Here is a 25,329-nt window from a genome sequence, read left to right as displayed (position 1 = left end):
GTGGGAGTTAGTTTTGCTCCCGAAGTTCTCTGTTTCAATTCATACACTTTCTTTATGAGTGTACTTGAATGCAGGAGGGGGGTTCCCCTCCACAAATTTCAAAGCAGAGGACAATTAGGCATGCAGAGTGAGATATCTTGTTCTAGCATCATCTATCTTTCCACGAGGGCTCAGAGACAGACGAGGGAGAAGGAAAATTGATGTACTCCAAACTTTAGCATAGTGAACTGCCAGGAGTGTGGCCCCTTTGTAGCTTTGTGGTCATATTTATGCATCATGATGTCATCCGACAGCCGTGCGTTTGGGAGGGTCAGTACATACACCCACACACAGACCATCGTACAGCTGTTCACTCCAACCCCGAACTGTCTATTCCCTTCCTGCGTTATAGAATCGTGTGACTTCAGTGCCACTAAAAGACCAACTTTCTGAGTTATTTCTGCTCCCCCGTCCATCCACAGAGCTTTGTGTTTGCCCTTTCTCTGTTGATGTCTTATTTTCACACAATCTTCCACAGGTTTCACTTTTTTACACGTTGCTGTAGCTGTTTTCCTTTTTGTGCACTGTGCTCTTCCTTTTAAACATTCCACTTTTTACTTCTACAGTTTCTGAACTTACTGAAATAATTGAGTGGGGAACTCCTATAGATTGTCTGTGAATGTGAGATGAGCTTGGATGTGTCCCACTGTCTGTTTGTTTAATTGTGGGAGCAATCGTCTGAGGAACATGGAAAGAATGAGGCCAGTTATTTACCCAGATGGTTTACTGGTGGAGGTGTGAGGCTGGCCAGCTCACTGTGGGAACACAACGCTTGCTTTTCTTGGTATCACTGACCGTTTTCAAGACCTCTTGTGTTTTTTTCCCCCCAGCTCTCTCTCTGGCTTTGTTTGCTCTGGATGGCATGTTTGATTATTTATCGTAAGGGAAAAGGGAGTAGCTGGAGTAATAAACATGTGACTGCACTGTATTTTGTTTTCCACTGAGAAGGCCGTGTCCTTTAACAGAAATTTGAAGCAGCCATAAAGCCTTTCATTTGCTTTCCAGAGGGGAGTTTGACGGTGCTAATGGAGGATCAAAAGTACTGATTAGTGTCTTTGACAATTTGTGTTTGCTGTTAATGCAACTTATCAACAGATAAATATTTCTTCTGGATGGCTGCACTGAATTTTTTGCCTTCTTTCTGTCTGAGCATTGTCCCCCGTCTGTTTGTGGAGAGAATGTTTATACCAGCCACAGTTCTATGACTCTGAATGGGAGAGAATGAAAAGATTGGTGATGTTTGTTTGTTATCTATCAGAAGGCCAAGGAAATATTGTTGTAAGCAGATACGTCTGCTCTGATAATAGGCATCAAAGTGCTCTCATGGGACTTTCAGCCTCTATCATTTCTACTAGACTTTTTTTTAAAGAAAAACTATTTTTGTGTTTCTCTGTTAGGCTCTACAAGTGGCACGGCAGATACTCCTCCATCAGCAACAGCAGCAGCAGCAGCAGCAGCAGCAGCCTCATCAACTACTGTCTCAACAAAACACTGGCCGCAAATCCCCCAAAGCCAACGACAAGCAGCAAAGCCTACAGGTACCGTAAATATGTTTGTCATTCTCAGAAACCGCCTTATTTATTGTCTGGTGATTATCCGATCAGGCTCAGTTATTTGACTTTGTGGTTGCTCAAATACAACAACAAAAAAGGAGAGAACTTTTGCAGCTTTCTCTAGAACACAGTGTGCGAAAAAAGCCCGGCACGAGAATATGTTCACAAACAGGAAATTAGAATTGGCAGTGCAACATTTGCAGTCTTGTGTGCTCACGCATTATGTGTGATTTAGCAGTCCACACGCACACACACAAACACACACACACACACACACACACACACACACACAAACACACACACAGGTTTGCACATCAGCTTGCTCAATTAAGAATTTGTATTGACCTCCATTTATCGTTGACAGCATAACCAAAACTTTCACCCTAATCTTAACCATGACCAAATTATTTCTAACCTTAACCTTGAACTAATCTCAACTCCCATCTTGCTGTTAGTTGCTGTTGTGAAATATGTAGGACAGACTATTAAGAAAGCCTCTGTGTGGCCAGTTTAGATCACATGAGCTCATCCAGCTGGGCCAGTACGGTCATACACATGATACACATCAGTGTATGCGATTGATCGTGATTTCAGGTAGAGGTGTTGTCGACAGTGCTGCTCTGTTCAGGAGTGCAGCTTTGCTAAAAGCAGGAGAAAGTGTGGAAATGAGGGAGAAGAAATAGAGAAGTGAGAGAGCTGCAGTCCTCCCACAGAGAAGTGAGTCCGGCCGTGCAGAGGAAGCTCCATGATCTCCCTGTTTGCCTTTCATCACACACACAGCAGAAATGTTTAAAAAGAAGAGGCAGGTTCCTGCCACCAGCAGCAGGAGGTGCTATGGAGAGGCCCATTGGAGGGGTAGTTGAGGGCTGAGAGGTGGAGTAGGGGTGGGAGTGTGTGAAGGTTGGGAGAGGTAAAGAGGCTTTGGGACAGCCTTTGTGATGCAAAGAGAAAACATATTTTTTTCTGCTTTTAATGAGAACAGTGCTGCATATCTGATGCAATATTTTCATTAATTTCAGATCAGAAAACTCAGAGATGTATATCTTTGTTTGGAAATGGAGCAGTTGTTTGTGTCAGTGTGAAATTGCAAATAACTCCAGGGCATATTTGGTAATTAATACGGAGGCCCTGCTCTCTATGTGTGTATATATATAATATTTAATGCCCTTACCATCCCATTGGGGGCCCTTTTTAATGAGCCATTGTAGCAGCTAGGTCTAATGTCAGGTTGTGAAAAGCCCCTTTGTTGTGCAGATGTCTTCGGAATAGCTCCAGAGGATGAAATATGACTGTGATGACCTTTCAGTTGTGTGCATATTTGTCAGGATTCAAATAAGTTGAAAGGATCAAACTAAACAGTTTCCTCACCCTGGCAGGGAATTGTGCTGCAGAGGTCAACAGAGGGGACCGCAACGGCAGATTCCAGCGTACAGCCAGTTGTTGGTACATAGTGAAGTACTAGACCATCTCTTGCAGACAAAGACAAAATTAAAATTCTAATTTATTAATGTATACAGAGAGCTCGGCCAAGCTGTCGCTCAGCTATTGAAAGAGAGTCGGGCCCTTTCCCCCACATCCCCTCCCCGCGCCTCTCCTACCCTGTTACTGTGAAGAGAGCACGGGCTGGCTGTAGTGTGTAACTAACATCATAAATTGCCAGCTCTCTCATGTTGTATGTTCCATTTTTGCTGGGTTGAAAATACCATTTTGAAAAAAGAAGAAGCCACAGGTCCCGGCAAGTGTTTGTTTATCTCTAAATTACATATTCTGCTAATTAAACACACCCTGACCACATAAGCACTGAGTTTGAAGCCAAGTGTTCATACATAAACATCAGTGTGCTGTTCCAAGCGAGGATGTTTTACATGTGTTACATTAGTTTTTGTGTTTTTTTTCCCTCATCTCATGCTTTGATCCTGTTGCTTTATTTTTTCTCACACGTCTCTCTCTCTCTTTCTCTCACACACATAAACATATTTGGGGAAACACCAGAAACTAACGGCCTGAGTCTCATCTCACTTCCTCTTTCAAGAACAAACCCGTGCTTTGGAGGAGCACTCCGTAAGCAGAACGTCCGCTATCTCCATCACACAGCCCCGATAATGATTCTCTGTTGAGCTGGACTGGGTCATCAAAAGACATGATCCAACAATTATGAGGCTGTGTAGTAAGCTGACACCCCATAAAAGCACCTGATCTGCGAACGAGTCTCCATTCATCTCAGCGGTCCTTCCCATTAGGCACGAGGCGCTGCTGCACAGACTTTTACTCATTTGGAGATGTGACTCACTTTCCAATTCATTCTTATTCAAATCAAAAATAATGAAGCACAGTATATACAGATCATCTAAAAAAAAAAAATGACTCGCATGAGCAGGAAAGGGGGAAAAATATGAGTCAAACAAGCCTCAGAATCCTTGATCAGCATTAAATGGCTCTTTGGTTTTATATCTGCAGCACCCCCACTCCTGCACCGCCCACCCCTGCCTCTGGGTGAAGATGCCTCCGCTGAACACTCAGCAGCCTAGAGGTGCTTTAATCACACCATATACACAAACAGCTGCTGTGCTGCCTGGGAAAGCAGCTAAACATACTTGACTGGTCAAAAAGCCAGTAAATTACATTGACAGAGTGACACGTGTAATTAAAAGAATCCATGCCACTTCTACCTTTTGCACTTCACACCTACAGTGGCACAACGACAAGAGCCGGCAACTCCCACCCCGCTAATTACCATTATCAGTGAAATGGTAGGGTTTGTCTCATTAGTTCCATGTGCATTTAATTAGAGGCGGGCTGAAATTGGATTTAACTTATTACTTTTTCATGGATCACTTTCTTGTCATCACTTCAAATTGGATTGAAGCCCCAGGTAACTAATTATGCCAGCCGCAGGATCAGGATTGGAGAAATAGGTAATTAGGAACAACACTGTCGGACCCTCGCTGATAGTCCACCAGCACCAAGGTAGGGGGGAGGGAGAAATTGAAGCTCATTTGTGGCGTTGCTAGCGAGCCTGGCTGGTTAACTACACATCATTGCAAGGGATCCTGGGTAGACATCCACCTCCTATAGAGGATTATATGGCATTCAGCTGGGCTGAAGATGTTGTGTCTACACGGTGTCTTTGCTGTGTTGTAATACTGAGATTATGCTTGTTTCACATCCAGAATAATATCTGGGATTGGCCGTCATTGGTACAGTGTGAGCTATGGCCAGTGGCCAGCTAAAGTTATATGTCTGAACACATGAAGTGAATATATTATTATGATTATTATATATTATATAGGAAAGTAAAGATAAACTTAACAAATGTAAATGTAATAACGTACAGATTGTACTTGTGCTCAAAACAGAAATAGTCTGCAAAGTTCAGGGTAAGGTAACTTTATTTTAGGTTACTTTGAGAGCTTTTATGTATCATCTAGAGCCCGACTGATAAGGATTTTTAGCGGCCAATGCTGAAGTAGTAAAGAATTATTATACCGATATATCGGCTGATTTATGTATTATAAAAATGATTTGGCAAGGATGACGCAGATGTTATCAAACCCTTATCACAAAGAAATGTGATTTTGGTTTAAAATGTTTGACCCGGAGGTGCCCTCTGTGAGGCTGTACTATATTATACATTTTAAAAAGAAAACACAATTAAAACAATATAACAAATAATGTTATGATGCATGAGCTGGAATTAGGAAAATACATATTTTTATACAATGTAAACATCTTTTCTGGATTGTTTATCCTAAAATGTCACATCATATCAGAAAACAAATGCTTATACAGATATGTAAGTGAAATGCTCATGTCATCTATTCATGTTCATCTTAAAGTGAGGAGCTCATGGTAAAGAACTTTGGGTTGCATTGGGTTTCATCGTATTTATTATAATCATGTCTTGGCCTTTTGTGTTCAAATTGGATACTCGATTCACTATTATCTGATAAATGTTGCATTGAACATTTTCATGATGTCAAAGGTGCATTACTTGTTATTCCTCAGACACAGAAATACAGATGATAAAGCTTCAAAACTGTGGCAGCAGACATTTTTCTTATCTGCACTCTTACTAGCTGAAGACACAGTCCACACTTCTTTCTTCTGGGTTTCCTTTTTTCCTTCTCTTTCTTTCTCTCTCTGTTTTCACACCACAGTGTACAGCCTCACAGAGGGCACCTCCAGGTCAAAAGATAATGTCTTTTCAGTTTACAGGATGAAAGCCTTTTAAGTTGTAGAGCGCCCCCTCTAACGCCCCTCCTCCCTGCGTTTGCTCTTCACATCCTTCATTTGTGGTCTGTTGGGGGGAAGCGTGATGTGACACAATCCAGGGGCCAAGCCTGTGTCTGACAGGACAGGGAGAAGCCGCCGGCTCTCTTTCTCTCCCTCTCCTACTGTTTTTGCAGTAGGCCCATGGCATTGTCCTGACACATGTATACCACAGCGCTGCAATCTGTAAGTCATTAGAGCGCTAGGCCGAAGCCTGTCAGCTGGAGCTCAGCCAGTGCTGCAGGGTGATCTGAGGCAGCATTTCGAGGTGTTCCCACAGCCCAGTCGGCCAGTGGCCCAAAGTGGCACGGCAGCGGTAGCCCACTGGCGAGGTGACAGTGAGCACAAGACTGGATTAATGTTCTGCGATAGATACTATGAGATAAAGATTCCTTTTTACGCATATGGAGACTTGGCCAACATAACAATAGGATATATTAAAAATGATTTAGAAGGAAAAAAGAAAGGCAAGGAAACAGGAGCTAAGAGAAAGAATTTGAGAATATATCGGGGCAGAGGAAATGGTGGCTTGCTCCCAGATCAGTCAACCAAATCAAAGCCTTGCCAGATTCTAATTGATTCACTTAACGACTACTTTAAGCTCGCCAAGATTAACTAGTCAACGTTCAAATCTCTGCAGGTTGTTCCACACAGGACAGGAGATAATTCACAGAGTATGTAGATGTAACCCTTGATAGGACAGCCAAAATGCCATATTATGTGTTTATAGATGGGGTAGGTAGTGCTGGAAAAGCTTAATTCGGGCTGAATGAATGATTGATCGTGTTTATTATTGTCCTGCGAGGACAACAGATACTTTCTTTTTTATATTAAGACTTCATTTATTGATGGCTATCATGAAAGGATTTCAACAAATAGGATAAAAAGCGGTGAAAAAAACAATTGTGATAAGCGTTTCAACAACTTACCACCCTACATTTTAGTAACGATAGCGTTCCCTATAGCATCCCATTGCATTTATCCTGAAAATATATTTTTTGTTGTCCTTAACCTCTTGAATGTTTGGTTGATATCAACATGCTATTGGGAAATATCCTTCAGAAGAGCTTTCATGTCCTCAACAGTTAAATCCCATAATTCATCGGTCGTGTGCGTGATCCTCAGAAGGAGTTTGTCTCTTTGTGTTTATAAAAAGTCTCAAGGTGATGTCGTAATGACATCTCATTTTGACGCTTGCGTTGCTCTGAGGTGATACAATCTGTCAGGAATGATCAACACAGAATTCGGGCCGATGCTTCGCGTGGAACCGCAGGATCGGGCCGTCGCTTTCGCTGTTTGTTTTCCTTGTCATATTGTAAAAGTGTATTATGTGTACGATATAGATTAGAACCAGGTTTGGGATAATCCTGTCAGAATGAAGTCATCTGTCCCAGTTCCGCGCAGCCAAGCAGAGACTCAAGGAGGAGGAGGAGGAGGTGTGAGGGCGGTGGGGGTGTTGGGGGATCTCTCCGAGCCAAGACGATGACTGTCGAATTGACTCCAGTCACAGCGCTGGGAGCAACACTACCATTTTCAGGACGCGCTTTTCATTTGAGGCCTGATGTTTCCCTTCAAGCAGTGAACCCTCTCAACCCTCCCCCCACTCAGTCATCCACCCAGACAGATACACACACACACACACACACACACACACACACACACACACACACACACACACACATACCATCTCCTAAAAATCTGTTGTATCTTTGTGTCATCCTCTGGCGCTGTATCTTGATGTCAAGTGTATGTTGTTTGGAATGATTCACACGCCCTTTGCGAATGGGTGGAGGGATGGATGGATGCACAATCCCACTGCATTAACAAGCGCTTACAGATGCACAAGGTACTTGAGACAAAAAACTTTTGAAATCTTTGCTGACAATTTTCACTTTTAGTTAGAGGGAGGGGAAAAGAAATACTGTCTCTTGCGGACGGCAGCAGAGAGATCCAGAGACAGAATGGCCTTCAGCTACAGGAGGACTTTGTTGTATTTCATATTTGTGTTGGACTTGATACAGTAAACCATCACTGCAAACAGCCTCCATGTTGTACACGCAGTCTACACAAACCATGGAAATGACACACTTGCTTTGTTTATTGAAAGAAATTGTTTGGAAAGTGGGACGGGACGGGTTATTTTATAACACTGATAAGGTTAGATAAACACTTAATCACAGAGGTGAGCAGAGCCATAGGCTTACTTTGCACTGTATATTGAGTCCTCCTTAAAAAAGGCTTATAAGAACCATCTACCAACAAACATGCATTTGCCACTTTATTATAACAATAATTCTTATGTTTCCGGGATTATATATCAAAGCAGATTAATTACAGTTTAAAATAATCAAAATTACCGGAGCTTTATATAAACTTCATATTAAGCAGTCAGGTTATTTTTACCTCCACGTCCCCCCACATATTGAATGTTCCCACCCTTTACAAACACAGTCTTCTGAGTTTCTGTATATTAATATAGTACCTGATTAAAATCGAAGATGATTCAATCTGCAAACAAGAACGGGCAGAAATTCCCCCACCTCCTTTAAATCGATGTTGCTCAAACCAAGAAGTGTTCTTGTTTTGACTCATTGAAAAACCACACTTGACAGTACTCGCCAAAACACAAGCTTCGTTATAACTGGCTGGCGAATCCCCTCAGGAAATACTTTGCAAATACAGGGTTCACATGTGCTGACTAAACAATGTGAACCTGAATGATGATGTTAAAAGTAAATAATCAAAGCCCCAGTTATGAAGAGAAAGGGAAGGTAACTCAGGTGTGACCTACTGTTACTCCACTCTGCTCTGGGTGATAACCTCAGTCATGAAGCAGAAGCAGTGGTTTGTGGACGCTAAAAGGTGTGTTCACTGATGTGTCATGACAGTTGAATTACACTTAGTTTTAGAAGGACACCACATCACCAACAATAAATAAAACTCAAATAAATGTTAAAACATAAATCCCCCCTTTTTTAAGATAGAAATAAGACCAGAGACAAATATAAAAAATGAAATTTTATGAAATAAATGCAGCTTAAAATTACATAAGAAAGATAACAAAAGTCACAACTGATTTTGTTATCCTTGATTTCAAATATATTCTCTTCAAAAAGGCTTTTGTGTTGAGAAATGACACTCTACTGTGTTTTATTATTCTTATTATTTTTGTTTCTTTTATATTTATCTATTGTCTATCGCACAGGGACAACAGTTGCCAATTAACTACTAGTGAACTCTCGGGCGTCTAAATTAAGGGTCTCGTTTTTTCCTCAAATCAAATGTAGGTTCTTTGCTCTATAGCTTAGAATACATAGTCTCTAAGTGTTTGATTTATATGTATAATTAAATGCTTTGTTTCTCCATTGACTTTGATTGGGGGCATGTAATATATATATAAATATATATATAAATAAATGAGTATTAGAAATATCACACATTGTTGTGCTGATGTGAATCTAAAAAGTATTTTTGTTGCCTTGGCGATTATATAGAGCAGCTGTTATTTATATAGGTCCCACACCTGCCCTGCTGACTCCCATCAGTAAACAGTGATTTACTTCACACACACAACGAGAAACACTGTGTTTGTTTTCTCATGACAATGGTCCAGGTCACCAAAGCCCTTCAAGAAAAGGAATGAGTGTAGTTTCTGTATTTTAATCCTCTTCCTCTCCGCTTCTCTCCCTCTCCTTTCTCTGGTAGCAGTAAGACACTGGCTAGCATGCCGCTGTAGCTTATTCACTGGCTGTGTTAGTGTTTTGGGAAAGGCTTTGTAAATGGAGCTGAGTCGTTATCTTTAGCCAGAGCCGAGCGGAGCAGCGCTCAGGCCAGACCAGACATTAACTCATACTTTCACTCTAACTCGAGCAGGAAATGGGAGTATTTTATAATGTCATCCACTCTGTCATGAACACAATCGCTCAGCACTCTCTGTAAACTATCACAAGGGACGCCGGTTCAGGCTCAAGGATATTGATGTTTCGCGCAGCGCAGGAACAAAAAAGAGAGAAGAAAAAAAGCTATACAGCATGCGAATGGCATCGACACATATGTGTAATTATTTTACATATCGCAGGCACAGAGGCAATGGATTAGAGAGACAGTGTGGGAGAGGAGAAGCTTGAACTGTGTGTCTGCTAAATTTATCATGAGGCCTTTGGGAGCGTTGAAATGAGAACAGTGGCCTATTACTGCTAAGAAGGTGTTTTATTGAGAATACGCCGACATGCCACCCCAGGGAGCGTGCTGGGGGAGAAGAGTGTGGCCATAGCCTAAACCACTCCGTGCACGTGTGTGCATTTGTGTGTGAGATGTGCGTGCGTGCAGTTGTAGGCACATGCCGGCATGTCACTGTCTTTTTGTGTGAGCCATCTTGAGGGTGTCAGATAGAAAATAAAAGCGGCCTCTCTTCCACTTAATTATTCCCTATGATATGCATTGGAATTGTCACTTTTGACACTTGAGGTGTCCCAGTCAATAATTTATATAGGTCAGGCCAGCTTAGCAGAGCTCATTGTTAGTTATTAGCAGATGAGAGCAGTGGCGTGTTATGCAGGCGCTCTGTTTATTTTACCAGTGTGTTTGCGGCCTGGAATGCGTCCCATGAACATTCCTTCATCCCTGGCCAAGGGTTTATAGCTGTTGATATGAGCTGTGTTTTAGAGCTCTGTTATTCAGCTGTGTGTTTATTGTTATGATAATTAACAAAGTGAGGTGTTAATCTTGCTTCATACCATTCCTCTAATTCATGTTAAAGGGCTTGTGCAACTTATTGAAGCTGATTTTTTAGTTTTTACTAAAAGTTGGTCTGTTTAGCAACATCTCTTATATCTTAATGTTGTGTACCACAAAATATTCACATGGTTTAGATTAAATTAAATGCCTAAAGGTGGCATTGTTTCATTTGAAGGTTAAGAGAAATGTAAATGGGCAGGAGACAAGCTTTTCCTCCTCTCCCGGTGAGTTCAGTAAGATCTCCAGTAGGTGGCAGGGTCCTGTTTCCCTCTCCCGTCTCTTCCCCTCGCTGAGTGCACATGGGTGTTAAAGAGTGTGATGATATCATGACAGCTAATTGCTCTCATTGGGATGGAGTTGGATGGATTGCCTGGTAGTTTGTGTAATGTAAGCTTTTAATGGAAGTGCTTTTAGCTTGTCTGAGACCAGACTGTAGTTATAAGTGTTTAAAAACTGGGGAAAGTTTATGCTGATTAACTAGATTTTATGACCAAATATACACATACACACTAAAATAAACTTGGTGTATTGCACTTGGTTGCTTGTTATGGTGTTAGCAGGCACTGTAGCTGTGCATGTTGGAGTAAAAACAAACTGTTCTCATAAATACACCATTTTATTCTAAAATAAAATGGCCAACATGTGGTATCAGCATGGGAAATTTAAAAGGAGGGAAAGAAAAGTGTAAATAACTACAAAGCATCTGAATTGTTTGTGCGTTTGTTGTTTTCGGCATGTGAAATGAGTTGTGTCTTTGTTCTGGCACTGTAAACACTTCCATTTAGGAGAACAATAAAGGGGCTGATAGTGGGGGCCACTTTTCTTTCTTTCCGCTGTATAGCTGTGTTTACTTATCTGTTGTTTAATTAAAGGGCCTCTTTTCTACAGGCTCCCATTGTTTCAATAGCACGGGCGGAGTCCCGGCAGGGGTCAAAGGGTTAACAGCCGTCAACTGTGCCTTTTTTCCTCTCTTTTTTCCTTCTTTTTTTTTTTCTATCGGCCCCTTCACAAAGGCACGGGTTCACCTGCAGCCCAGCCTGCGGCTCCCTGTTGTGTGGCCCCATTTGAATTAATTATGTTTAGAGGACTGTTTGTGATTGGTGGAGAAGGGCGTGGTTGATTGGATAGTTTTGTATCTTGTCAGCCAGGGAGCAACCTTGCACGTGCAATCTGTCTGTATCCCGAGGAAGGTTGGAGACTCCACAGCACAGCAGCGCCTGCTCCTCAGCCTCCTTGCCTGACAGCCTGTGAGCCTCGATACCTCTCTCTCTCTCTCTCTCTCTCTCTCTCTCTCTCTCTCTCTGACTCACTCTCTCTCTTCCCTCACTCTCTCTCTCTCTCCTTCCCTCGCCGCCGTGCTCTCCGCTCTGCTTCACTCCACACCGCGTGGCCCGGCACTCTGTTTACCCTGCCAGCTAAATGGAGTTTGTCAGGTTTGTCAATATGATTGATTTGTGTGATTTTGCCAGCTTTCTTGTGTAAAAAAGAAACTTCACAATTTAATTTGACCAGGGAAAAGAGAAAAGGAGGATTATCGTCTGCCTGTCGTTGATGTTCTGTCATTGTGATTGGTAAATTTTTGTCATGCAGTTTGTATGAGAGGAGAGGAGCAGTTATAGGGCTTTACTCTGCCGGTGAGACACTTGATAGTTGACAGTCTTGTTCTGACACATGAAAGTAGGTGTCATGTACATTAGATTTACTGTATTATATCTGAAATAAGATTGTATGGATTAGTTGCTTGTTTTTATTTGTGAACTGAGATGTTCGTGCTTGTCAGAAATTTGACTGTTTCCCTTTTAGTTCATGCAGCTGTTCTTCTTTTTTTTGTTCTGCTTGTTTGCCGGTTACAGCTTTGGATTCCTTTTGCCTTTTTCACGTCTGCCTATTCTCGCTGTTTGTTTAGTTGTGTTTACTTTGCTGATAGAGAGCGAACCAGTTAAGCAGGATCCAGCACTGTTTGCTGTTTGAATTATGGAAAGTTCAACAAAAACAGGGGACAGGTTTGTCTCCTCGTATGCATTGTTGTTTTGAAAATTGTTTTATGTGGCAATTATATGTATTTATTATGTTTCTCAGGGTAGGATATTCGAATCTCATAGACAGACTTTAATGTTGATTTTTGTTACTTGCTGGTTGTGTGTTGTGTGTTTTGTGTTGATTTGTTGAGGTTGATGGTCAGACTTTTAGTTGCTCTCAGGCAATGGTCTGGACTAATCCTCATGGTGTCACAGTGAATTAAGACAGAGGCTGGCACAGCTCTATATTTGACACTGTCACCGCATAACCACGCCGGAGACATGCTGTCACTCCAAATGCCATCGCTCATATCTTCCTGAAAAGTTAGAGTGTGTGACTGTTGGTACGTGCCTGTGTGTGTATTATGTTTATGTTAGTGCTTTATAACAAAAGGATTGCAGACTACATTTAGGAGGGAAAGTTTTGGTCAACTACTTCTATTTTTTTTTCTGCTGTCAACTTTGAGCCCTACTTGACAGCTTTGAGGTTTTACACAGAAAATGTCTTTGACGTCCGGTTGTTAAATAGCCTCAAGTACTTTTACTACAACAGTTTTAAGTAAGACTCTCATGCAGCTGTAGAAAGGATCCACATGTGCTGTCTGTTTGCACTTACTTTCGCTGAATTTTTTGGGGCTCAATGTTTCAGCACCTTGCATCAGTGGTGAAGAGGTGGGTGCCTAAAAGAAAGGAGGGATGGAGGAGAAAACAGCATAGGGGAATATCAGATGGTCAGGGAGGAGAGCGAAGCCTAAACAGGCCAGTGTGCACCGTAATGCCGTGCAGCTGTGCAGAGACTCGCAGTTTGGGAGAGCTGGAGTGCGAGCTGATTGGGTTGACAGTTTGTAATCAAAGTTGATTTATTGTTCATTAGTAGTGCATTAGCCCTTTCAGGCAGGGGCGTTATTTGTGCAGTGGCCTGTCAAGGCGAGGGGCTGCCAGCACCTGTCATTTCTAAACCATGACATAGGCAACCAGATATTAGCTGTGTACCCGGAGAGAGGGGAACAAGGGGTTAGCCGGCAGAGCCCCACGGCTCGCTGGGATATCCTTTACAGGGACGGTCTCTGCGCTGTGCTGGAGTAGGCAGGCGAGTCAGCGACAGGAGAGAGAGACGGAGGAATAGTTTAGCAGTGATATAGTGAAGCACCAGCTGCTCTCTGCTGTTATTGCCTGCCTTTCTTGACTAAAACATGTTTTTACTTGAAAAGGGCTTTCATTCATTTGTTTTTTTAAAGGGTCATTACTGCTTTGAGCGTCTGTGTTTCAGATTCAGTAAGATTAACTCTACACTTGAGATGCCATGTGTTTCAAAGGGCTGAGATGGTAGGATAATGAGATTACATGGTGTGGAGTGTTTTGTGGCAGAAGGTATTTTTCACTACAACTCTCTGACATGAGTTATTTATTTTAAAACAGTGAGGGATACGATGGTATTGACGTGTTTAAAATAAAGGTGGATTATTGAGGATGTATATGGACGTAAACTGGTCTGGCACATCTTGATTTTTAGTTAATGCTATAAATCTACAGCTGACACTGAATATATTTTTCTATATAATTTAATTAATTGGCTGTATACTTTATATGAGTCACATAACACAACAATATTAAGAATGTTAAGAAGCAACACAATTTGTGGCCCTCTTGTCTGCCGTCATGGAAACAAGGATTAGCTTTGCGTTGCTGGTGTGCAAAGAATAGAAACAATCTGCATGAGGATATGTTCGCCATTGTCTTTCAACTACAGTTTCATTTTAAAGGGATTTTAAAGGCTGCGATCTTAATTAAATCTCAACTGACTCAAATAATGCATCAGAAAACGCTCATGGTTGCGTAGCCGCGTCGAGCCGGTAGACCATCGATCACGGGCGCGCAGCAGTTTACACCAACAGTGGCTGCAATCAGGGAAAAGTGAAAACGGTAAATGGTGGAGTGCAGAGTTGTAGTTGTCACTCTGAATTTGTACGTCAGGTTTCACTGCTGAAGTGTGTTGTGAAATGTGAACTTGGAGGTGTGGCTTCGAAGGTCAGAGAGACTGGACATTAGGTCTCATGTCAGAAATGCAATGAAGGGTGTGGATTTCTTTTAGCTTGTTTGTCTGCGCTGGTTCTGAGCATGAATTGTTAATCATGACTTCTTAATTACTTAAAAAATGCATCAATGCTATTTTAGAATTTTATAAAACAATTTTTTTAAATAATTTTTTTCAAGAACATTTATTATTCATTTATTATACTATAGTAGACAAAAGCACAAATGAATTTGAAAAATACAAATTTCAAATTAGGAAAACTAAACTAAAGCACTATGATTATGTAAAGGCCGGTGTGAGTATGAATGTGTATGTGTGTGTGTGTATGTGTGTGTGTGTGTGTGTCACCTGCAGTGGTGCCTGCCTCCAGTGTGGGAAACAGCGTCCAGCGTTGCAGCTCAGCTGTTATTGTTGGGGTGAGAACTCGCTCACTTTGCCGTGCAGTTTGTTTGTTTAAACCCGACAGCGGGACCAGCTCCGGCCAGAACCTGTTTGTTTGTAGTCGAAAAGTTAATTAAAATGCAATCTTGACTTTTGTTTTTACAGTTGCTGTAAATAATGTGAGCCTCAGCCCCCTCACACCCCTGCACCCAAATACAGAACTTATAGTGTGTGATGAAGGGAGACAAAATGTGGCTGCGTTTATCCTGTTTATCTCAGATGTAAACATTTTTAAAGGGGCTTGATTGTGGAAAACGAGGAAGGAATGATGGAGGGAGGAAGGGATGAGTAGTTCTGCCCAGCTTTTTACAATTATTTGGCATACTAACAAATTTAACATATACCATACGCTACTGTGTACACATTTGGTTTGTAATAATTTCATTAGCAAGATATTATTATTATTGTTAATTTAGTAATTTGATCATTATTAATGGAAAAGTTTGTCAGTGTGAAGATTTTGTTTTTTAAATGTTCTCCACCTAAGAGATTTCAATCAACCTGAGTAGGTAACATGGAATTAGTCTTTCCAGTCTTGTCGACGACTAATTATGTTCACACTTCACTTAAGTACAATAGCTCCCTTGAAATCCTCATTTTGGTGACATTTTCATGCAGCGGATCACAGGGTGGGAAGTCGTTTTTCATGCGCCTCTGCAGGCCAAGGTAAAACAACAGAATCAAACGGACCAGTTTTTTTTATTTTTTTTTTTATTTTGCTTCTCCATTCCATTTGATGCCCCTGCAAACCAAGATGACCCAAGGGAGCACAAATGAAAATTTTATAATTCTTTTCGTTTTTTCTTCTTCTTCTTTGTCACCCTTTTTTTTCTTTCTGATAAGCTGCACATTTGCGGCTGGTGAAACGTCTGTACCAGTCTCACTGATATTCACCCCCTTGTCCCTCATTTCGGTTTGTCTTAACTGCCGCTATGCAAAAAAAGGAGCCAGCGTGCAGCTTGAGTCTCCCCTGCTCCTTTTCACCAGGCTTTGACCTCTGACATGTGACAGGACGAGAGGGGGTGCAGTGAATCAGTGACTCTTGCAGTTCTTTAACATGTGATCCGTGTTGCTGCATTAGATTGTCTTTTTTTGGTGAATTTTCTTTTTTTTATCGAGTAGTGGTGCACATAATAGAATTTGGCTTTCTGCAGGTTTCCTTAATGACAAATGCCTCCTTTACTGCCTGTGTGTGAATGTTGAAACGGTGCAGAAAGTGATGCTGTAAATGAACTAGTGATTTTCAGATTTTTCAAAAAAAGGTAATTTTTTTCAACATTGTTAAATGCTGAAAAATGTTTCAAATTTAAATTCATGTTATGTTTTGCTGTATACATTTAATACTGAATATACAGTGCCAGCAGACTTAGGTGTTCTGTATGGGAAATATAGTTTTACTCCTCATATACTGTGTGTTACGGGCTGCACATGTACCTGTATGTGCTTGTGACAGTTAACATGCCACAGTTAAGGTTTGTGTGTGCGTTTGTGTGTTTGGCCAGCAGGCCTGTGCTGGTACAGTATATTGCCTCCAGTCACTCTGCAGCTGTGTTCCAGGTTTGAATGTTTATGCATGGAAGGCAACTGGAGAGCACCACACCTTTGTGAAATTCATAAAAATCAGCTATTTCTGGCATCCTCAGAATGTCCTCTTTTTTTAACACCGTCATATTGGTAGAGCAGATTAGAGCTGGGCTCACTGGATCCCTCCAGTTATTAGCCCAGTGCGAGCCGTCTCTTTAGACTATCTTTAGATGGTCATATATTTTTGTGGATCATCTGGATTCATGATGTTATCTGAGAGATAAGGGAGTACACCATATGGGAGTGCTCTAAATGGTGACTGGCGTCCTGTGTTTGCGTTAAATGGGAACGATACAACAGCCGGGGCAATATTTTTCAGTTAAAGTGCTCCCTCCCGCCTTTACTCTCAATAGGACCCAGTCTTAGGCAGATTTTCACTCCTTCAGCACAGGATTAAATGGTGGTAGTTACATTGATCAATAGGTTAAGAAGCATACAATCCCTCTTACTGCTAATGACCTCAGTAGTAATGGGTAATAAAATGGGGGGCTGTAATAGCCTCTTACTGGGGCTGTGCACAGAGGAAGCTGCTCTAGCTGTAGTTACTGTGAGCCAGACGGTCGAGACAAGGCAAAGTGTGAAACCATGATGAGACACACACCTCAAGTGTAAAGAATTAAGACGCTTAAATAGAATAAAAATCTCAGTGTAATTTGTGAGGAAATTGGCGGCTATTGTGAGCTGCTATAGTGTGTAAACCCTTTGTGATAAGTTGAGGCTTGCATGTCAACACTCTTGAATAATGTGGCATGACAAAATGATTATACATTTGAAAATATGACTAAATTTACAGCTTTAACATGGTAGTAAAAATAGAGCATGACAAATATGGCGTTGATTTCTAACGCTTGCGGTTAAAGTAAAGCTTCAAAAAAGGAGGCTGGCATTATTATTTATCCTTGGTGTGTGTGTGTGTGTATGGGGGGGCTCATATTTAAAGGGGAACTATATATCATATCACGTATGATGCTGGCATGTATGACACTTGCATGCAGCAATTCAGAGCAGAGAGTTGACCTTCAAAATATTTAATCAAAATTAGCGATGCCCAGAAAAAAAGGACTTCAGTGGATAATGACTGTGAAATTAGGGAATGGGAGGCCGCGGCTATGCAAATGACAAGACAAGTCATGTGCAAAAGTCAAGATGAACTGCATATTAAGACTTAATACAATGGGGAATTAATATAGCATTTTCTTCCTATATGCCTTGTGCTGTAAATGAGAAATGTATGTGTTAGTCCTGGGTGGGGCCGGCTGTGCCTCCCTCATCCTCTCAGGGGCCAGAAGAACACAGCACAATATGGTCTGGCACTGTTCACAGTAAAGTTAACGGAGAGCATCAAAGCCGCTCCGTCCTATTTGACGTCGCTGCCCTTTCCTCTGCATTAGCAGTACAAGCTGTTCATTATGGCAGCGCTTTGTTTTTGTTTTATGCTACAATGGGGAGAATGAATAAGGTAATATGCATGCAGGGCGTGTGTCAAGAAAAGCCCCTTAGTTACCGGACAAGGTTTTAAACAGCTAAATTACATTCAGAGGGGCATGAAAAATTCAAAGGGGTGTCATTAGCTATAAGGTGGCCACACAATTTGGGTAACCTTGGTGAAGACAGACTGTCATCGGCTATGTCCGCTCTATCAACTGCTGACATCAGCCTTAGAGACAGAGAGCACATTTTAACACACGCTCAGGCACATACTGTACATACTAATGTATGGTGCACGTACACTGAACCATTTCCTAGACGTGTTAACAATTGCAAAGAGGCAGCACTATCGCGTACATCTTAGTTGCTGTTTGTCATACAAATGTCAAGGGAAGGAGCTTTTAATTGTCTTGCACATCATGGCGTTGAGTGGCAGCATCCAGACACACTCTGAGTCCCCTACGCCGCCGGAGCAATTAAGGCACCCTGACAACTGTGGGGGCTCCTTCAGTGTCACAACAAATCACTTGTTTTGAGGAGTCATGCACTCACACCTTTCTACAGGGAGTTAGTTAGTGGCCTGCGTGTTCTTCAACGTGGCCCCTCCTCCAGGCACTCCATATCTTCACAATAATAGATGGCTGTTGACAGCGTCTCCTAATGAAATGTTCTCACATGACATGACATGCCTGTGCAACCAGCACGTCCAAATGCAGGTACGGCATCTTTGCCACGTTTATATGGTTGGCCCTGAGAAGCCTCTCGGCAGAAGCAGGTCATGTCTGATGACGTTGAAAGGGTTTGTGTTTGTGAGAAGGGAAAGTCAGAGGATGGCGGTATGGGTGGATACAGCTGGCTCCTTTCTTTCACCAACTGTCCTGTAGCCCTCCTTAGTCTGGTGTGGTATCATAATGGTTAGAGGGGTCGATATGTGTGTGTTTGTTGGAGGGAATGACTCTTGAGATTAATATAGAATCCAGTTAAAACCAAAGTGCGCTTATATACCTAGCTTAAAATAATACTCATGTTATTAGAGTTTTTACTTGTGACTATACACAAGAATAAGGAGTCATTGTGCCCTGACACGTTACTGTATTTTGTCTCTTGACATCTCTGTGCTCGCTTTGTGTGTCTGTGCAGGTTCCAGTGTCAGTGGCTATGATGACACCTCAAGTGATAACTCCACAGCAGATGCAGCAAATCCTCCAGCAGCAAGTCCTGAGCCCTCAGCAGCTCCAGGTTCTTCTCCAGCAGCAGCAGGCCCTCATGTTACAACAGGTAATGTACAACGCGTCATCTCGACTGGTTATGTCAGACATCCCATTTCAGATGGTGGATGTCTTCTCATGAACCCTTCAGCCGCAACATTAAAACCAGTTACTGTTTTTTTTATTGTTGCGGCTGATCGGTGTATATTGTTTCACAAAAAAATATAAATCTCTTTGAAGTGCTCTTAAATTTTTTTGCCTTAAGCCCCAAAAGATAGCATTCCTCAAAGTATTGAAAGTTCTCACTGCTTAGTTTTCTATGACTGACAGACTTTGACTCACAAGCTGCCTCCTTGTCTCTTTTGCAGCAGCAACTCCAAGAGTTTTACAAGAAGCAGCAGGAACAGCTCCACCTCCAGCTCCTACAGCAGCAGCATGCAGGCAGCAAGCAGAGTAAAGAGGTAGGCTGACATCACTCCAGCCGCCTGCCATTACCAAAGCCGTTGGCCAGACAGAATATGGGAGTCATGTGCACCCACCCCTCCACCCCCTCCTAACTCCATCTGCTTCCAGACTGTGGTTAAAGCGGAGCGGGTGGGGGTGGGGGGGGAATCAAGTGCACTCAAGCTTCTGATTAGCATGTCAGACTCGCTGGATAAATGGTAAAAACTGACTGATACTGTGCTAAGAATTCAGAGCCTCCTTTTCTGGAAGCGTGTAATATTTTAAAGAGCCTGAGCCTTACTTCATTGTTCTAGATTTTTTTTCTCCTTTTTCCAAGTAAACAAGTGTCCTGCGCAACAAAGAGATGGCCGCTCCTGTGAGCCTCGTGTAGGACATAATGAAAGGCAGAAGGGAGAAAGGCAGGAACACGGAGCATATAAATCTGAGAGGCTTTTCTCAGTAATTAACATGGAAATGATAGAGGAAGAGAAGGCATGTAATTGTGAGATATCAGTGCAATGAGCGCTCTCAGCTTTGTTGCCTGTGTTGAGTTTTCTCTCTCTCTCTCTCTCTCTCTCTCTCTCTCTCTCTCTCTCTCTCTCTCTCTCTCTCTCTCTCTGTCTCCTTCTCTCTCTGTCTTCTCTATCTTTCTCACTCTATCTCTCCTTTGCTTCCTCCAGTACAGTGGGGCTTGCTTTAGGCAGCAGCTTAATGCGTGTTAATAACTGGCGGATACAGGCATCACTGTGGACAAAGCAAAATTATTATTGTGCGGTCAAAAGAAGTTCAAAGGCAATCTGGGATTTTTTTTTGCCGTTGTCCCCATTGAGTTCCGTGTTTGGAGAGAAGGGTAAGCATAGAAAATTAAGCCCAGTGTTAAAAACAGACACACATCCACTCATGCCCACACTCACACACATCCGCGTGCTGTCGAAGCTCCCAACTTCAAAGTCGTAGCTCCCTAATTAATGAACTGCGGGCTTCAGTTTGGACAAGTTGTGGCGTGATGCTCCCATAAATCAACATGACAGCGGAGCTCCTCGGCCTCAGATAGGGCCTGTCACCAACTCGCATCTGATGTAAACACTAGAGGAGCAAGGGGGAGAAAAGAGGGGGAGGAGATGAGGTGGGGGGAGGTGCAATTGATCAGTTGAATGGGGCATGAGAATAAAAGAAAAGGCAACTTTTGAAGCATATTATGTATGATCACAGGAAATGGATGCAGCCTCGAGAGGCTCTCCCCCTCTCCGCCGATGTTTTCTTTCTCTCCCCATCGCTCTCTGTCTCTTTTTTTTTTCTTCAGTCGCATTTCGAGCAGCCATCAAAAGACAGAATAAGAATTATGCAGTGACTCCCCTGTGGCTGCCAGACAATAACCCCCTGTTGTTGCTTTGTGCCTCTTTTATTTTAAAGACATCAAAATTTAGTTTTTCAAAGATCTTTAACTTTATATCTGAAGCTTGACAATAAAGGCCTGCCAGTGCCACTCTTTATCATTTGTCAGGGACTGTATTTTTCTCTCCCTCGTGCCACTTCTTGTTAACCTCTTATTTGGTCTATTGGGTCTGGGTTTTTAATGTCTCTGCATGCTGCGAGCGCACAGGAGCTGCTGTCAGCTGATGGGACCAGAAGAAACAAAATGTCAAGGGAGAAAGGAGTTAGATTAATTTGCAATACTTGATTTTTCTTTCTTTTTTCTTTTGTCTACAAACCCGCCCTCTGTTTATTTTGCGTTTTGAAGAAAAAAAAGAAAAGAAAAGACATTGTTGCTTGTGAACTCCCACCCCTGTGGTACTATTATCTTCGTCTTAGGCTGTCAGGGAACAGAAAACCACTGAGGACACGAGAAAGTTCTCCACCAATAGCCTCACAGAAATAGGATGGATCAGGGAGAATCACAGACCACCTGTATCCAAAATTTCACTGCGACCTCTGTGACCCGTCCATTGTTTCTCCCCTATCTTTCTCATTCTCACTTTTGGGTTAGATAACAAATGAGCCTGTGAATTAATGTGTGCTTACTGCTCAATTATGACCCTCCGCAACTGTCAGATCGCCCTCTTCCCCCCAGATTGATCCAATGAGATGACCTCTCTCGCTGTAATAGACCTGCGCTGCCCAGCACTTATTCCTGGAGCAGCAGACTGGGTGTGGGGCAGGAGGGAGGCAGAGGAAGGGAGAGGAGGGCCGCCCGACCCCTTTTTGACAAGGCGAATGTGGGTGGACGGAGGGCGGCGCAGTTTATCTGGCTGTTTCAGAGCTTCTAGCAAGTGACCTAACAGCCGCCTTGTACTAAGACCTTTTTTGTGTGCGCTCAATTGTGAGAAGTAAACAAAAGTGGTGTATCCTGTGTTTGGTAACAGGGTGCGGTGCACAGCTTGGCAGCCCCGGCACTGCTTTTAGTGCCCCCTCCTCTCTTCCCACCCGCTTGACAACTGGCCTTGTATACTCATAAACAGGCCCAGCATCCTGTTGAGTCTTAGACACGGATATTTTATCCTTATCTGTTGGAAATACAGACGGTGCCCTGATAGATCCTGTTGGGACATCTCAGTGAGTTGACTGTGAATTTGTTGAGAGCGACGGTTGATGAAGAGGTGAAAAGTCATCTCTCTCCTCCGTGCCCCCCGTTATCTAAATAGCATCGCTCATTTGTTTTGACTCATAGGAGATTGGGGATATTAGATAATTTCCTTTTATTTATTATTCTGACTCTCAAGTCATCTTCTCACTTCCATTTTCTTTCTGCACTCTCATATCACTTTGTCATCATATCAGAGTTCACACGTTTCACTTTTCAGAGCCAAACTCCCAACTCTCTCAAAACACCCCCACAAATCAGTAAAGCTACACCAGCATTTCATTAAATCTGTCTCGATGAAACAGCTGTAGCTCAGTGAGACCAACAGAGCGACTATCTCTCTGTCAGTCCACAGTGTGTGATTGAACGCAGCTTGCAGCACTGGTTTGGGGAAAGAGTGTATCCCTGAGCTCAGCGCCATGCCTGGGAGAGTTGTGAGAGTTGCCAGGGTGGTTATTAAGCACTTTGATTTAGTCACACGTTGTTTGCTGAATTATGAATGGCTGTAATTAAATTCCTGTGGCTCTTATTATGAATGATTAACTATGTTGTTTCGTTGTTTGTCATTTGCCTCCCGACTCCTCATTAATTAAGAGAGAGAGATGTATAGTCTACCTGTCTTAAGTGGGCGCTGGCACAGCCACACTTAAGGCAAAATTTATGAAACTTATACAGAGGTATTTTATGCGTAAGCACACGTAAAGTCCATTAAAACTGTTGTTATGAATGAACATGACGTTCTAAAGTGTTTATTTTTACAACTTGAACCGTGAACTCGAGAGCTTTGAGCTTCAAATGTTTCTGTCAGCAGCCTTACATGAATACAGTTATATGCAAACATGCAATTCATCTTTACATGTTTGCTCTGGCTGTTATGCTTCTATATACCTTTTTTATATTAGCTGATGGTGTGTCCTTGTTTTTTAATGTACGTGTCTGTTTGTTTGGGCCAACAGCAGCAGGTGTCAGCGCAGCAGTTGGCCTTCCAGCAGCAGCTCCTGCAGGTCCAGCAGGTCCAGCAGCAGCATCTACTCAACCTTCAGAGGCAGGGTCTGCTCACCATCCAGCCCGGACAGACCGGCCTGCCACTGCACTCCCTCACTCAGGGTCAGTACCTCATATCAGAGCCCTGTCCTCAACCACTGGACTATACAACAATTAGATATCAAGTCCACCAGTCCGCTATCGCTCAGTGGAAGAATTTGGTCGTAAGAAAACACTACAAGTCAGTGCTTGGGGACACCTCTTTATTTTCACAAGTGTTTAAGTTTGTTTGTGGATTTAAACTGATGATATTGAGAAAATAGTTGAGTCGAGGTCATGAGACAAAAACAATGGTGATGGGGTCGTACTGATAAGATTGTTTATTGCTATATTGGATGATCCTGGCATTGTATATGAAAGCAAGTTGAAGTCCTTCATCTGTTATTACAGGTGATATTCCCTCCTGAACACAACTGTTTTGTGTTTTCAGAATAAGAAAGATTTTTTTAAATATCTAAATAAATGATAGAGTCAAAGACTGGGAGGATTTCAATCAGATGTAAAAGGTAGAGTGACACATGGGACATCAGACTTATGTCACTCATGTCACTACCATGCACAGCCATTGGTGTGTCATGTACTTCTTGTTCTGTAGGAACCAATTTTGCCATCAGTTTATTAATTTACATTGTGGCTTATGAAAGTGTATCACCATAATTATTCAGATTAGTTTGATTTGCCACTGTTGTAGCCCTGCTACAAGACCTGTACAAATTTGCTTAATCAAAGTGAACAAATGCACCACTTAAGTATGTAACCACATACTGTACATGGTTTCACTGAGGCAGGACACACCTATAGTAAATCCTCACTCAACACCTCTTTAGTTTACTAAATGGCATGTTCTCTTGTCTGGGAAAAGCCACTGTTTACTCAACCTTTGTTGTTTAATTCTTGTAGGTTTTATTCGGTTTATTATCGTCACAGACAGTAAAGGTGGAGTTTTTGTTTTCTTTTCATCCTCACTTTGTTCGTCGACTCTGTCCTGTTTCTGTGATTGGTATCCTGGTCAGAGCCACCTTGAGCCTGGAGTAAGACAGCATCTATTGTTCTTAAACTGCCAGTGAACTTGTCGTAGTGAAATTGCCTGTTACTCCATCAATGGAGTCAATACTAACTGTTTGGCCAGGAAGTTTATTTCTTTATTTATTCTTTAATATTTTGTTAAGGAGTGGTCCCCTCATGACAAAGATGTCGTCATAAGGGATTTAGAACATGACATTGACTATTCATTCCCAGCTAAGACAAACAGTTTTGAAAAAACAAGATAAGGGCAATAAAAATGGGAGGGTTTTGGGGGGTGCTTAGGTAATAGGCAAACACAAACACGGTTTGTACAGTGGTGTTATTGTTTGGACTGGGTATGGAATCACTCATCCGTTCGCAGACGATTGCCATGGGCACAGGCGTGGAGCACCGCTGTGTTGTGAATGTGCTCCACTGAATTGCTCTGTGTCAGATGTCTGGCAAACACATACACACCCCTTAAGTAAAGCATTATATGGGTGTTATTACTAGGGACTGTACTTTTGATGGATTTCACAACAGCACCAGAATATCCTGTTTATACTGTCATCTTAATGTTGTTCCCAGGAAACTTAACTTATTAAGAGTGGTGTTGTATTGAAGTAATGCCATTATTTTACCTAATCATTTTTTAGATGCACTTTGTTCGGGCTGCACAATTTATTGTCTCAAAATGTTGAGATAGATTATTTGGATTAACATAGAGCTCTGAAGCATCACAGCACATGCTCAGTTTACCCTGAAGCTGTAGCAAGAAATTATCAAATATTCACCACCTAATAAGATACCACAGACACAATGGAACTGTAAAGAAAATATTTTGAAAAAATGTATTCCCAAAAGAAGCATGACAGAAAATCGCACTTATAATTTTGAGGGAATTATTTTATTTTTATACGATATTGTTTTACCCTTAAAAATG

At 42.1% G+C, this 25,329-nt stretch overlaps 1 protein-coding gene across 18 annotated transcripts in view; it reads left to right on the top strand.

Annotated features, from left to right (window-relative positions):
- Nucleotides 1-25,329, top strand: part of foxp1b (forkhead box P1b) — a 152,104-nt gene that overhangs the window by 98,754 nt on the left and 28,021 nt on the right. For 14 of the 18 annotated variants that reach the window (XM_053432026.1, XM_053432069.1, XM_053432121.1 and 11 more), the window contains 4 exons: nt 1,437-1,577; nt 19,245-19,382; nt 19,681-19,773; nt 23,294-23,444. In XM_053432026.1, coding sequence (XP_053288001.1) covers nt 1,437-1,577; nt 19,245-19,382; nt 19,681-19,773; nt 23,294-23,444 — 523 coding nt within the window. Of the gene's footprint in view, nt 1-1,436; nt 1,578-11,769; nt 11,846-11,874; nt 12,032-12,488; nt 12,602-19,244; nt 19,383-19,680; nt 19,774-23,293; nt 23,445-25,329 lie in introns of those variants that run through there. The other 4 variants (XM_053432137.1, XM_053432155.1, XM_053432148.1 and 1 more) reach the window with 4 other exon arrangements.

The sequence above is a fragment of the Pleuronectes platessa genome, chromosome 2 (genome assembly GCF_947347685.1).
Source record: "Pleuronectes platessa chromosome 2, fPlePla1.1, whole genome shotgun sequence".
NCBI classification, from domain to species: Eukaryota; Metazoa; Chordata; class Actinopteri; order Pleuronectiformes; family Pleuronectidae; genus Pleuronectes; species Pleuronectes platessa.
The sequence above is the reverse complement of the archived record's forward strand: the minus strand, read 5'-3'. Positions and strand labels throughout refer to the sequence as shown.